This window comes from Schistocerca piceifrons, chromosome 1 (assembly GCF_021461385.2).
Source record: "Schistocerca piceifrons isolate TAMUIC-IGC-003096 chromosome 1, iqSchPice1.1, whole genome shotgun sequence".
Lineage (NCBI taxonomy): Eukaryota > Metazoa > Arthropoda > Insecta > Orthoptera > Acrididae > Schistocerca > Schistocerca piceifrons.
In genome coordinates this window covers 792826652-792842596 of record NC_060138.1, presented here as the reverse complement: position 1 = coordinate 792842596, position 15945 = coordinate 792826652, and the positions used below count along the sequence as shown (strand labels likewise).

Here is a 15945-nt window from a genome sequence, read left to right as displayed (position 1 = left end):
GTGGCTAGTCTCCATTGTAATCAGTATCGTAAACAACATCGAGAGTCGTACGCAGCTTGGGGTGCTGACTTTAAGAGTCTCGCACGCAAGTGCAATTTCATGTGCCAGAATTTTAAAGTTTCGTTTGCCGAATCATTGATTCGAGATATGACTGTATGACTTGCATCTCACTGCTTCGGTCAAGTGCGATTCTAGTCTTGGTGAAGTGCTTCGAATAGCTAAATCTTTCGAGGTTGCTTCAGCAACTTAGCGTACTTTTACAAATAACATTCAGTTTTCCTAGGTTTTAAGTCATGATCGAAAGCGGCGGTCACGTGATGATTCCGACTCATTATCCTCTATTCTGCCTCTAAATCTCACCCGCGTTCACAGGCATCCGAATCACCTGTGCCTCGTGAAGGACTTAAGCAAGACCGTTATTCTGCACTCTTCTCAACTTCGGATGACCTGTTTTACAATGTTAATCGGGATGGCCACTATTAAATCCCAGTCTAACAATGACCTTTATCCATTGTCCCACTCAGAGGAGTTTTTGACTAAACTGACCGGGGCCTCTGTTATTCGAGGATAAATTTAAAGAACTCCTATCTTCCGCTATGGCTTTATGACGCTTCATATCAGCCGTTGGTTTTAAATACGCTATTCAGCTTATGCAGGTACAATAACTTACTTTTTGTGGTTTTGAGTGCACTCACCAATTTTCAAAAAAAGTATTTAAAACAGTTCGTTCAAGGTATTCCACATTGTGTCAATTATTTGGACAATATTATTGATATGAAGTATGCGGGCGGAATACCACAAGAATCTCAACGGCACCAGTACAATGGTTTACGTTCTTAGTAGGAGAAGCGCAGTTTCTTTCCCCCAGCATCAAATAGTAGGGCCACACTTTGTGTGACAAGGGTATCACGCTCACGTTTGAACGTCGTAGTGAGATTATAAACTTGCCGACCCCACTACTCTTAATCAGTCACCCCTCGTGGCACAGATCGCAAACCCTCCAAATCAGCTCCGCAAGAAGGCCATCTATTTTGTTTGGTCAGCCACCTGTCAACAGGCTTTACAGCGGCTTAACGATGCTCTCAGGGAGGCACCATGTCTAATACCACATACGTTGGGCCTGCCATTGGCACTGGTGACAAATGCATCACAGTAAGGCATTTCGCCCGTTTCGTCCCACTGGTTGCCGAACGAGTCTTATTTTCAATTGCCGTCCCCTCCAAAACGTTAAATGCTGTGCATCTCACATATTCCCAAATTGAGAAGGAGGCTTTGGATACCATTTAAGGGATCAAGAAATTTCAAATGTATCGGTATGACAGAGAATTTCACCTGCTGACTTACCACAAACCCTTGATTCCCTTGTTTGAGCACCGTTCTTCAAATGGTTCAAATGGCTCTGAGCACTATGGGACCTAACTTCTTAGGTCATCAGTCCCCTAGAACTTAGAGCTACTTAAACCTAACTAACCTAAGGACATCACACACATCCACGCCCGAGGCAGGATTCGAACCTGCGACCGTAGCGGTCGCGCGGTTCCAGACTGTAGCGCTTAGAACCGCTCGGCCACCCCGGCCGGCAGCACCGTTCTTCGTCCCAGACAAGACAAAGCAAATTCTGCAGTGCTTGGATTGTTCACAGTGGGCAACACTACGAAATAAATGTTTGCTCCACCATCCAACCCATTCACTCAGAAGTTGTACTCCTGCCACCCTCTTGGCCCTTACGCAGAATCCGATGTCCAGGAAACTGTACGTTTTGCTCTGAATCAACACCTAGAAACTATCAGAGATGAATTCTCGCTAACGGTGTGCGAGCTACCCAGTCGTGAAGAAGGTTTAGTCAGTAGGCCAGAGATGGTGTTCAGAACACGTTTTCCACCAGGCCTACCTGGCTTTACAAAATTATTTCGCACTGCTCTAACAGATCAATGCCACGCACGGTGTCTTAAAGTCGGTTACAGAGGACTCTGAATTCAGAGTCGTCATTGCTTCCCCCCCTCCCCCCCCCCCCCCCCACCGCAGCCCAGAGCTCCTTGCTCCTTCATGAATCGCATCGCATTGGGGCTAATTGCACATGAAGGCATTGATCCAGCAGAGCATCTGTTGGCCCGGCATTATACTCAGAATTATCGCGCGTGTCACTCGTGCTGTGATTGCTCCCTCAACCAGACGTCCTCTTTAGGAAGCTATTTGGCTGCTGGTCGTGGACACCGTCTCCACCTTCCCATATGTGACCCACATGCTGTACTCTACCAACCCTGCCACCATATGTGCCCTTGAGAGGATATTCGCCATCGAGGGGGCACACTGCAGCCTGCTGTCGGACAACTGGCACCAATTTATATCGATTCACTTCCAGGCCTCCTATTGCTGTAAAGGCATCAACCGTCTGACCGCCGCTTCTCCAACAAAGAAGCTGAGCAGCTGATGGCAACTAGTTGAGGAAGACCTTACTGCCTTGTTGTCATCGTTGACCAATGATGCCTTCCATAGTTTTCTCACAACGAATAGGTCCACCTCTGTTAATAGGGTCAATTCGGTCGAAATCCTGCATGGGTGTAGGTATCATACCCTGTCAGACCTCTGGCATCCCATGCAGCCTCCCTACCCTGCTTACAGGCTTGTCTGCATGCAGGGTGTCTTTGGCTAAGGGGGTCAAGGTTTGGGAACCTGTAGAAGAAAAACTGCTTCTTCCCTCCTGAGGCCAACGAGATATACAGGCCCTGCAACGAACTTATGACGTCACACTAGTCGGCTTGTCCGCCACACTTTGCGAAAGCTCGGCTCAGTGCAGGGCCTATGGGAAATAAATACATAATTAAAGGTCTCAGTTTTGTTGTGTGCTATCGAGAAATTACGAGGGCTATCCACAAAGTACATTACGTTTTGGAATTAAAAATAAATAAAGTATTGGAATTTTTTTAATTATATACAGATGAAAGCCACACTTAAATACTACTTTTCTACATAGTTGCCATTTAAATTAAGGCACTTATCGTAGCGATGGAGGAGCTTGGAAATTCCTTCGTCGTAAAATTCGGCCGCCTGTGCCTTCAACCACGTGCTTACCTCTTTTGGGACAGAAAAGGTGTGATTTTTGTGGATTTCCTGGAAAGAGGCACTACAATAAACTCTCAAAGGTATTGGCAAACTCTGCACAACCTCAGAAGAGCAATACAAAACAAGAGCAGGGGAAAGTTGGGCTCAAAGATCTTGCTGATTCACGACAACGCCCGGGCCCACACGGCAAATGCCACTCGTGAAGTTCTCGAATCTTTTAAGTGGGAGTTGTTTGCTCATCCGCCGTATAGTCCCGACCTGGCACCGAGCGGCTTCCACTTATTCCCAGCAATGAAGAAGTGGTTGGCTATGCAGCGTTTTGATGACGACGTACAGCTTTAAGAAGAGGTAACCACGTGGTTGAAGGCGCAGGCAGCCGAATTTTACGACGAAGGAAATTTCAAGCTCGTCCATCGCTACGATAAGTGCCTTAATTTAAATGGCAACTATGTAGAAAAGTAGTATTTAAGTGCGGCTTTCATCTGTATATAACAAAAAAAATTTCCAATACTTTATTTATTTTTAATTCCAAAACGTAATGTACTTTGTGGATAGCCCTCGTATATACATTTAAAGCACAATCAACAATTATTAAACTCATCTGAAATAGTTACTCACTCCCAGTCGTAGACGATTTCTGGCGCTCGTAAGAAATGCAGTGTCACGTGCTCTGCCGTAAGAGCCACAGCCTGACTTTCTCGTGTAACTCGTTCCCTTCCATCCTTCCCTCTCCCCGGTGGCATCAAAACCATCTCATGGTACGGGGCGCTGCCGCCTGCGCCGCCCACACAGTCCTTGACGAAGCTTCTATCGGTAATGGGCCTCAGCTGATGCACCTAGATGTCGTGCTGGAGAGTGCTGCCCTCTTCTGGAACCGGCATTGGCCAGGACAGTCAGCCCTGCATGTTTATTTTGCGGGGAGAAGGGTTTAATATCGCCGCCAGCGGATATTACCGATAGCGGACTGAAGGCACTGCAGTTATCTACAATCGGGTGCCACCAGACACCGCTGGGTTACATGGGCTCGGCGAACAGAATCTCACTGGTAGACGACTAGTCGGAGGCCAGTCTTGTACAGTACACCGCATGGAAACTACAAATGACGCCTAGCTTCTATACGTTCACCGATCCTGCTCTGGATCTTGACTTTCTAGTTACTGTTCGTGGTCTCTATCCAGTGCTCCGCTCATAACGAACTTGTCTTTGTTTACAACTTATGCATTCGTATCGGGTGGACAATTTACTGTTCATTCGTCTTCCTCATGAACCATGGACCTTGCCGTTGGTGGGGAGGCTTGCGTGCCTCAGCGATACAGAGGCCGTAGCGTAGGTGCAACCACAACGGAGGGGTATCTGTTGAGAGGCCAGACAAACGTGTGGTTCCTAAAGAGGGGCAGCAGCCTTTTTAGTAGTTGCAGGGGCAACAGTATGGATGATTGACTGACCTAGCCTTGCAACATTAACCAAAACGGCCTTGCTGTGCTGGTACTGCGAACGGCTGAAAGCAAGGGGAAACTACGGCCATAATTTTTCCCGAGCGCATGCAGCTTTACTGTATGGGTAAATGATGATGGGGTCCTTTTGGGTAAAATATTCCGGAGGTAAAATAGTCCCCCATTCGGATCTCCGGGCGGGTACTACTCAAGAGGACGCCGATATCAGGAAAAAGAAAACTGGCGTTCTACGGATCGGAGCGTGGAATGTCAGATCCCTTAACCGGACAGGTAGATTAGAAAATTTAGAAAGGGAAATGGATAGGTTAAAGTTAGATATAGTGGGAATTAGTGAAGTTCGGTGGCAGGAGGAACAAGACTTTTGGTCAGGTGAATACAGGGATATAAACACAAAATCAAATAGGAGTAATGCAGGAGTAGGTTTAATAATGAATAGGAAAATAGGAATGCGGGTAAGCTACTGCAAACAGCATAGTGAACGTATTATTGTGGCCAAGATAGACACGAAGCCCACGCTTACTACAGTAGTACAAGTATATATGCCAACTAGCTCTGCAGATGATGAAGAAATTGAAGAAATGTATGACGAGATAAAGGAAATTATTCAAGTAGTGAAGGGAGACGAAAATTTAATAGTCATGGGTGACTGGAATTCGAGAGTAGGAAAAGGGAGAGAAGGAAACATAGTAGGTGAATATGGATTGGGGGTAAGGAATGAAAGAGGAAGCCGCCCGGTAGAGTTTTGCACAGAGCATAACTTAATCATAGCGAACACTTGGTTCAAGAATCATGAAAGAAGGTTGTATACATGGAAGAATCCTGGAGATACTAGAAGGTGTCAGATAGGTTATATAATGGTAAGACAGAGATTTAGGAACCAGGTTTTAAATTGTAAGGCATTTCCAGGGGCAGATGTGGACTCTGACCACAATCTATTGGTTATGAACTGCAGATTAAAACTGAAGAAACTGCAAAAAGGTGGGAATTTAAGAAGATGGGACCTGGATAAACTGAAAGAACCAGAGGTTGTACAGAGTTTCATGGAGAGCATAAGGGAACAATTGACAGGAATGGGGGAAAGAAATACAGTAGAAGAAGAATGGGTAGCTCTGAGGGATGAAGCAGTGAAGGCAGCAGAGGATCAAGTAGGTAAAAAGACGAGGGCTAGTAGAAATCCTTGGGTAACAGAAGAAATATTGAACTTAATTGACGAAAGGAGAAAATATAAAAATGCAGTAAATGAAGCAGGCAAAAAGGAATATAGACGTCTCAAAAATGAGATCGACAGGAAGTGCAAAATGGCTAAGCAGGGATGGCTAGAGGACAAATGTAAGGATGTAGAGACTTATCTCACTAGGGGTAAGATAGATACTGCCTACAGGAAAATTAAAGAGACCTTTGGAGAAAAGAGAGCCACTTGTATAAATATCAAGAGCTCAGATGGAAACCCAGTTCTAAGCAGATGAGGGAAAGCAGAAAGGTGGAAGGAGTATATAGAGGGTCTAGACAAGGGCGATGTACTTTACAATATTATGGAAATGGAAGAGGATGTAGATGAAGATGAAATGGGAGATACGATACTGCGTGAAGAATCTGAGAGAGCACTGAAAGACCTGAGTCGAAACAAGGCCCCGGGAGTAGACAACATTCCATTAGAACTACTGACGGCCTTGGGAGAGCCAGTCCTGACAAAACTCTACCATCTGGTGAGCAAGATGTATGAGACAGGCGAAATACCCTCAGACTTCAAGAAGAATATAATAATTCCAATCCCAAAGAAAGCAGGTGTTGACAGATGTGAAAATTACCAAACTATCAGTTTAATAAGTCACAGCTGCTAAATAATAACGCGAATTCTTTACAGACGAATGGAAAAACTGGTAGAAGCTAACCTCGGGGAACATCAGTTTGGATTCCGTAGAAATATTGGAACACGTGAGACAATACTGACCTTACGAATTATCTTAGAAGAAAGGTTAAGGAAAGGCAAACCTACGTTTCTAGCATTTGTGGAATTGGAGAAAGCTTTTGCCAATGTTGACTGGAATACTGTCTTTCAAATTCTAAAGGTGGCAGGGGTAAAATACAGGGAGGGAAAGGCTATTTACAATTTGTACAGAAACCAGATGGCAGTTATATGAATCGAGGGGCATTAAAGGGAAGCAGTGGTTGGGTTAGGGAGTGAGACAGGGTTGCAGCCTCTCCGCGATGTTATTCAATCTGTATATTGAGCAAGCAGTAAAGGAAACAAAAGAAAAATTCGGATTAGGTATTAAAATCCATGGAGAAGAAATAAAAAATTTGAGGTTCGCCGATGACATTGTAATTCTATCATAGACAGCAAAGGACTTGGAAGAGCAATTGAACGGAATGGACAGTGTCTTGAAAGGAGGATATAAGATGAACATCAACAAAAGCAAAACGAGGATAATGGAATGTAGTCGAATTAAGTCGGGTGATGGCGAGGGAATTAGATTGGGAAATGAGCCACTTAAAGTAGTAAAGGAGTTTTGCTATTTGGGGAGCAAACTAACTGATGATGGTCGAAGTAGAGAAGATATAAAATGTAGACTGGCAATGGCAAGGAAAGCGTGTCTGAAGAAGAGAAATTTGTTAACATCGAGTATAGATTTAAGTGTCCGGAAGTCGTTTCTGAAAGTATTTGTATGGAGTGTAGCCATGTATGGAAGTGAAACATGGACGATAAATAGTTTGGACAAGAAGAGAATAGAAGCTTTCGAAATGTGGTACTACAGAAGAATGCTGAAGATTAGATGGGTAGATCACATAACTAATTAGGAGGTATTGAATAGAATTGGTAGAATTGGGGAGAAGAGAAACTTGTAGCACAGCTTGACTAAAAGAAGGGATCGGTTTGTAGGACATGTTCTGAGGCATCAAGGGATCATAAATTTAGCATTGGTGGGCAGCGTGGAGGGTAAAAATCACAGAGGGAGACCATGATATGAATACACTAAGCAGATTCAGAAGGACGTGGGTTGCAGTAAGTACTGGGAATGAAGAAGCTTGCACAGAATAGGGTAGCAAGGAGAGCTGCATCAAACCAGTTTCAGGACTGAAGACCACAACAACAACATTCTTCTTCCCAACGCTTTGCACACGTTCCTTTCCTCGCCGATTTTGTGGAGAATCACATTATATCTTGCCTTAATTTTCAGTGCACATAACGTTCAACATTCCTGCACACAACTGCTGGAAAACCGACAGCAAGTACCTCGCGCTGTTCGCTAACGAGATGCCCGAGAGTAACGCACACACTTGGGAATAACGCGCTCACAATAGGCTCACGAGTCACTTGATTGGCAACTGTGTCCACTCCGTTGCAACTCTCGTTCCTGCTGAAGTGTCGGCCAAGTGACAGGCGCTTCCTCTGTTGCTTCAATACTCTTTAGCTAAGTATGATGTCACTGCCGAATCTTGATTGCGATCTTGAGTTTATACTGCAACAAAATCTCAACAAGGCCTCGAAGGCTTGTCGACATATAAAGTTACACCCTGTATAGAAATATTATATTTGACGCGGAGCACGTATGGGTATTTCATGCAAAAGTTGGCCGAAATTAGTGTTTGGTATTTTCTGTACTATGAGACCCAATAGAACATATCTGCAGTTATAATAATGTATTTATATACTTTGTAATATGAAATAAAAGAAAATTATGGTATTTTTGTTAAATACTTTGTTTCTTAGCTACAATACTATCCATTATTTGGATTATGGTTCCCAGTGTTGTTCATCCGAGTAGTCAGTTTCCATTGGGGGCTCCTCTTCATCATCATTTTCAGCTTGAGGAACCTGCGTAATCCATCCTTCGCTTGAGAGCAGTAAATGTAATGTTTCTTTTAAGAAAGGTTTCATTGTTTTCTTTGGTTTCGGTCTCACACCTGTTGTTAGTAGATCACATGTCAGTAGCAGCCTGATTATTATGTCTCATAAGTCCAGACGAAAGTTCTTACTGCGGACCTCCGCTTCTTGTTCTGATAAACTGCCCAGGGGTGAGAGGGCATGACAATTGGGCCATGCCCCGAAATCTTGTGCACCGTGGGAGACGCAGGGTGCCATGGATTAAATCAACACACAGTCGTGCTGTTTCAGAAGTATAAGCAGAAAATTTTGTCTATGTCTGTCGTATGTCTAATGGAAACAGCTTCTGGAATAGCCCTGAATCGATAGATGAGTTGCAGATCTGCACCTGTTGTTTCTGCTGATGTTTCAGAGTCTGCAACAAATCTTCTATTGGTATTTCCAATTTCCATCGTTGCTGTTTCCATAAGCTTGCTTGGGAACATCTACAATTAATCCCAATCGATTTATAAACATTTCTATGTGACTAGTTTCTGTCTTGAAGAACTTTCTTTTTCTCTTTTGAGTGGATTTTACACTTCATGATGTCTATTTTATAGGAAAAGTGCAACGAAAATTCAAAAAAGTCTGATTCGGGCATGGAATATAGACACGTTGAACTGAAGAGCTTCTGTATTTGGTTTTTGACAAGTCATAGAAGTCTTTTGAGGCAGCTTTGCAAATGTAGCATCTAATTATCGATGGAGCTTCTGTTACTGCAATGTAGACCTTTGCATCTACCACAGCCATCAGCAATGCGTGTTTTATGGAATTTATGTCCTTGGAATTTTTTTCCTTGTAAGCATCAATTTGTCTGTTGATATAACCAGTTTCTTCATTAGAAATATCAGCTATTTCATAAATAAATCTAATTCTTATTGGTCTGCAATAGTGAGGAGACGATGGTGTAGGATTTTTCCAAACAATTAGGTCTATATTAGTACAACTACAAGTTGATGAGTCAGTAAAATCAATGATATATGTTTGCATTAGAATCATGTTTGTTTAGAAATTTTTGTTTCAATAGACTTTTCTATGTACCATTACAACCCCATTTATACATAAGTTCGAATGCATTTACGTCAGCATTTGGAAGATAATTTAAAACCTCTTCCAAATATAACAATCGCTCACATGTATGATTAAGCAAGGCCTGCAATTGAAGCTCCGCACATGTGGCAGTCACGTGATGTGGTTCAGTCATAAGGTAGCACTGCTTTTTAGCCTCTTGAAAGACATTGTAAAAGGAACAGACCTTCTTATTAGCTGCTCGGATTATTTCGTATTGTTCCCTTGTCAGCACGGTTCCACAAAATCTGACGACGTTTGAATACGTGAAAGTCGTTTATTTGCTTGTAAGTCTCTACGACTCCGATCTAATGCTTGCCTGAATTTAGCTCCTCGTGTAGGAGATCAAGTAGTATATTTAACCACGTTGGAACCGTCAACATTTCCAGATCCTCTGAGCTTCATTTGACTAGCATATGTTAATCCTATGGCACCAAAATTGTTTCTCAATAGCTGTGTCTTGAGCCTTTTGCTCCGTTCGCTTAATTCTGCGAACGACTTTGACGGTCTACCAACTCGAGTAAGAAACATGGAATTTTAATGGTACTTTGCAGTCAATCATTGTTATTTTTAAGAAGGTTCTTCCAACTTTGTGTGAAGTGAGCCATCTTTTCCTTAATTGTGACTTTATATAAGACAATTTATGTTTAAAACCTTACTTTTCTTCATAATGGATGGTTGGATCTCATAGTACATAATTTTATATGAAGTCCAATCTTTTTCCAAGATCTTTTCCTGTACACCACTTCAGAAGGTTATAGTGGCCTTTCCTTGTCATAATTTTAACTTCCTAAGGACCCAGGATAAAGAAAAATGCTTTCAGAATTCATTCAGGAGATGACATTTTTTTAATAGCTGACAACTTCTTAATGCGAAACACTCGTACAAAAGCAAACTGAAGTATTCAGCAGGTACTTTTTTTAAATTTACAATAGAGGAATGACTTTTCAATCACACTGTATTAACAAACATGCATGGAAACACCATGAAGTATAAGAAAAATAATGAATACTAACAGAAGTAGTGAATTATTTGAATGAAAACATTAATTCCAAATAACGGTACACACCTGAATCTTAGGGATCCATATTGCTTTCCACCTCACTTCAAATAAAAACACACTTTAAAGCAGACACAAACCATGTGATTTCAGACCAGTAGTGAAGCTTCGGATTGACTGACTAGCTCTGCCGTGTATCAGTGCACAATAAGCAAACATCACACTGCCTCAGCAGTGCCCCATCTCTCAGACTATTGTAGGAAGTTATGCATTCCGGGAATTACTCTGATTTGAAGAGTGGACTTTTGCCCAGCTTTTAGGGCAAAATACCCCTACGTGGGAGGAAGAATTGTGAGATGCACTTAGAGGCAGGTATGCCGCCTTCGCCCCAGGCCCGCTATGTTGACGCACCTGGCAGGTGTCCTTGCCACCCTTCATGTCGCCGGCGCACAGCATGGAGTCCCCGCGGATGCCGTCCCGCAGCTTGCGGCTGCCCCTGTCCGCGCTGAAGGCGGCCTCGCAGTCGGCGTACGAGATGAACGGCAGCCGCACCTTTAGCAGGTCTTTACTCGTCGTTTTGCTGGCTGCAGGAAACACCAAGGAAATGATTAGTGCTCAAAGCATGACTTTGAAAGTCTTACTTTTTTTTGCCGTAGCGCGTACTAACATCTGAAGTAGGTTCCACTTACGGAAGTCTTGGTTGTTCGTGGTAAGTAATTTTTTGTTTTAATTGTTATTATTTACTGCTTCTTCTCAAATACAGCTTCTTATCCTGATAGCTACAATGGCTATGCAACCCTCATACACCTCCTTAGAAAAGAACGTGAAGTACCTGGAAACGTGGTCGGACGTCAAAGTAACTTTGTACAATCAATTAAATTTCGGACATGCAGCCGCGCAAATAAAATTTCCTTGACTGATATTTCGGCCGCATATCGTCCGGATGGCACATTAGGGCATGCCGTATATCGGAAACCAACGCACAGAAATCTATATCTTCATGCCAGTAGCTGCCATCACCCTTCACAGACCATAGGTATTCTTAAGACCTTAGTGCATCGGGCGCACTGTATATCCGATAAAGACAATTTGCAAGAAGAGCGCATATACCTCAAGAGCATTTTTAAATCGAACGGGTTTTCTCCGCAGCAAATTCGTAGAGCATTCGATGCAAAACCTAAAAAGCAGGTATGTGATGGGGAAGAAGATAGCAATTCCTTCAGATCTAGTGCGTTTCTGCCCTGTGTGGGTGCTCTTTCCTCGAAGATAGGCCGTGTTCTTGAGAAACACTGTGTTAAAGTGATCTTCCGCCCCCCCCCCTCTCCCACGAAGACAGCAGCTTTACTCGGCTCTGTGAAGGACGATTACAGCTTCGTAAAGCGGGGTGTATCAGATTCCTTGCGGAAATTGTGAGAAGTCGTACATAGGGCAAACAACAGGCATCGTTCATGAGAGGTGTGTGGAACATTGAAGATACACACGCTTATTACAGCCAGACAAGTCAGCTGTGGCCGAACATTGTACTGATACAGGTCATTCCATGAATTACAGTGATGTGAAGATTTTAACATCCACCTCTTCTTTTTGGGAATCTGTCTTCAAGGAAGCTATAGAAATTAGATTAGCTAACAATTTAATAAATAGAGATAATGGTTTTAATTTGGACAGAGCATGGAATCCGGCTCTTGGAGTAATTAAACTGCAGAGAAGTCGTCATCGTGTCACCGCCGGCGGTCATACATCGATAAGCGAATCGAATGTCTGTACGCCTTCGCCACAAGCGCCGCATGTGTAAGCGTATGTCTCTGCCGCCGACCGGCATCTATGACCCGCATGCACAGTACCGCCAAGGTGTAGCATATGAGGCCGCGCTTGGCATCTTGTCGTCAGTCCTGTGACTCAATCTGAGGATGGTCGAACGATACACGGCCGAAATATCAGTGGAGGACATTTTATTTGCGCGGCTGCATGTCCGAAATTTAATGGATTATTTATTATGCCGCGAGAAGTTGAAAATGCACAACTCTGTACAAGTCCACACTACGGACGTCTATATAAACGACTAGAATTGTAATGTTCTGTGTCAGTGTGACCGGTCAGCAGAGTGCATTAGCGTCTTTCAGGTTTAGTCTTCTTACTAGGCCAGGTAGGTGAACTGGGTCAGATGTTGACGATCACTGTGAAGAACACGAAGATACCACGTGTTCGTGTGAGACAGCTATGTGAGCACCTGACGCGCGTTTGAGAGGGGTCTCACAGATGCCCCACTGATTTGTGTGGCATTCAGATGGGAAAATGGACCAACGTTGAATGGCATGGGAACGTGTGTGCTGGTGTACTCGGCGTCAAGGTTCCACTGGACCACGTCTGACCACCACAATTGGGGATCGCCATATTGTACATCAAGCACATTGTAACTCCTTCACATCTGCGAGTACCATCCGAGAAAAAGAAACAGTGCTCCGGCAATATTCTGTGTCTTCCCGGATCATAGTCAGAGACCAGCAGGAGCCAGACAAGGGAATAACCATCGCACGCGTAGGCTGCAGTTAGCAGCAGAACACAACTGGCTGCGTATGTAGCGGTGCCGTCACTGGGAAGCACTGGCTGCTGGTGAATGACGTGGCATTCCGTTCAGCAGTCAATCGCGGTTCTGCACTATGCCGGACGACTATCGTCGGCAAGTTTGGTGGAGACAAGGGGAGAGATCTAGAAAATCCGATGCTTGGAGAGGGATGGCTGGTAGTGACTGAGGGAACCCTGATAGCACAATGGTACGTCACGGATATGCTGCGTCCTCTTGTGTTACCTCTAATGCGACAGTATCGTGTTGCCATTTTTCAAAATGACAATGCTCGCCTATACATGGCACGTCTTTCCATGAACGGTATGCCTGATGTTCAGTTGCTCCTGTGGCTAGCAAGATTCCCAGATCTGTCTCCGATAAACACGATTGGGATCATCTCGGACGTCAATCCGATCCAGTGACGGTACCAAGGATGTCAAGGAGCAATTAAAACAGTGATCACTCATCTTGCCCTTGGAGAGCATACGATGGCTTTATGACACGATTTCCAACCGAATAGCCGGCCGGGGTGGCCGAGCGGTTCTAGGCGCTACAGTCTGGAACCGCGCGGCCGCTACGATCACAGGTTCGAATCCTGCCTCGGGCATGGATGTGTGTGTGCTGTCCATAGGTTGGTTAGGTTTAAGTAGTTCTAAGTTATAGTGGACTGATGACCTCAGAAGTTAAGCCCCATAGTGCTCAGAGCCATTTAAACCATTTTTGAAGCAACCGAATGTGTGAATGCATCTAGACCAAATGGACGTGCAACTTTCTACTGATACGTGGGCTCATACTGCCAAGCACTTTGTAAGTTTGACTCGATTTTATAATCACTGCAACAACACCACGTACGCTCGCAACCTGTCAAGTTTCAGTCAGTTCTTGCCTCCCCTTTTGGGTGATTCACTTTTTTGTTCCGACAGTTTATTTGAGTATAAAAATATACTTGTCATAATTATTACTACCTGCTCCACGCAGGTCCTACAGAAACAAAAGAAAGAAAATCAATTACGCTTTCTACCACTACGAAGCTAAGCACGCCGAAAAAGAAATTACATCTAAGAGACATCACGCTGATATCTTATAACACTAAGTATGGCCCTGATAAAGACCTCAATTCAGCGAAATTGACCACAGCATTTGTCAGGTTTGCCATTGAGGATTAGGTAACGTAGAGCTATCGAATTGGGGAATTCTGACTGCTGCGTTTCACTCAGTGTTCCAAAAATACGTCCGGACATTTTCTATGCGATTAAGATCGAAATATTTAGCAGGTCAGTCGAGATGCACGAGGCTACTTGAGTGCCTCAAAACGCGAACGTTTGCTCGAAGCCCAATGACACGGCTAGTGTCATCTTTGACGATGGTGATGTCCACAGCTCAACCAGGCATCTATCTTTTTAACTAATACCTCGAGAACAGATAGCTGGTCCACCATCCCAGGTTTAATTGAGAATTTTATCCTTGACAAATATAATAGGTGTCGTTTTCCGTTCCACGTGTCCACAGAAAAACGTGTCGTCCTCGTGTCAATAGTATCTCTACTTCAAGATGCTCCTTGTATAGGTTCGGCAAAGCAATGATAAAGGGCTACCGATCACCATGACGTGGTTAAACGTCGGCGAACGGTGGATGAGTCTTACATTCTATTGCTAAGATTCTGTTGATGCAAGCTCGTAAACTTACTACGAGTCTGTTGTCGTAAAACAAGAGACGAAAGTAGGTTCAGTTTGACTAGGGACCGATTCTGAACGTGTGGTAATTGACATCAGTTACTGACCTGTCTTTTAGAATTTGGCTCAGAAAATAAAGCAGATGGTTGGGCCAGTAAGCCACTTACGTTGCACTCCGATGAATATGCTTAACAGGTAACAGAAAATAAAAAAAAACCAGAAAAACACTTACCAAAACAACATTTTTCGTTTTATTTTATTTTTTATTTCTTACATGTGAGCCTTGACTCCAAGCACTTTAATCCCAACTGCGTCATTAATCGAACTCTCTACTCTACAAGTAAAGGCATCTGCACACAAGCGATTTCTCTTAGTCACAAAACTGTTCTGCTTGCAGTTTGAAACGCGCTGCCATTCATCTCGACTCCTTTCATTGGTACATTGACATAAAGCTATCCTGTCTCATCCAAAGAGACATTCACTTAAATATACTTGCTCTAGCAGGTAGCAGTACGTGTGGGATATCTCATAGGAGGCTCTTTGGTTCGTGGCGGGCCTCGAGAATTCACTTGGAGCACGGCATGGTGTGAATCACAGTTACTGTCATGTCGTCCCTTGTTTTTGTTGTGCCACGCGGTTTCCGCTTGCTCTTACACTACATGTTGCTGCAAATCTGTTGACTAGATCGTTAAATGCTACTGACCTAAGCAACGCGTTGCAAATATAATCGGCTGCATTAATGGTCTACTTATTCTCAAAAAGTAGTGGTTGTTAGCAAATACAGCTTCTAGGTGTCTGTCCTTCCGAGAATTATTTTGTTTGTCCCACAAGCACACGTTCATGTTAGCTTATAGTCTGCAACAGGACATACTACGATTCCACGCGCTGTTTAATTTTCTGCCCCCGCAATTATCTTGTTGGGAAGAGTAGCCTAAATTGCATTTTCTTTGAAATTTTATTTATTATGTCCTAAACAGTAAGTCAAAAATATTTAAACAATTTCATTCTCAACTGCAAGGTGTTGTACTTTGTATCTGATTTAAAGAAAGGAAATTCTGAGAAAATAAACACAGTCCCTTTAATTTTCTAAACATTTGCAAGTGGCACAAATTAGAAAACTGGTTTTCCAATTTGTCCCTCTGAGTGCATAACTTGTACCGTCCTTATAAACTTTGTCTCTGAGCTTGAATATACGTACTAGCCCAAGTTTAAAGAAATACTACATGTTTTAGTTCTTACATCACTATTTGCAGCCA

At 43.5% G+C, this 15945-nt stretch overlaps 1 protein-coding gene across 1 annotated transcript in view; it reads right to left on the bottom strand.

Annotated features, from left to right (window-relative positions):
• LOC124775119 (serine protease snake-like) overlaps nucleotides 1-15945 on the bottom strand; it is a 216871-nt gene that overhangs the window by 21455 nt on the left and 179471 nt on the right. Inside the window, exon 5 of the mRNA XM_047249961.1 lies at nucleotides 10862-11034. Coding sequence (XP_047105917.1) covers nucleotides 10862-11034 — 173 coding nt within the window. The remainder of the gene's footprint in view (nucleotides 1-10861; nucleotides 11035-15945) is intronic.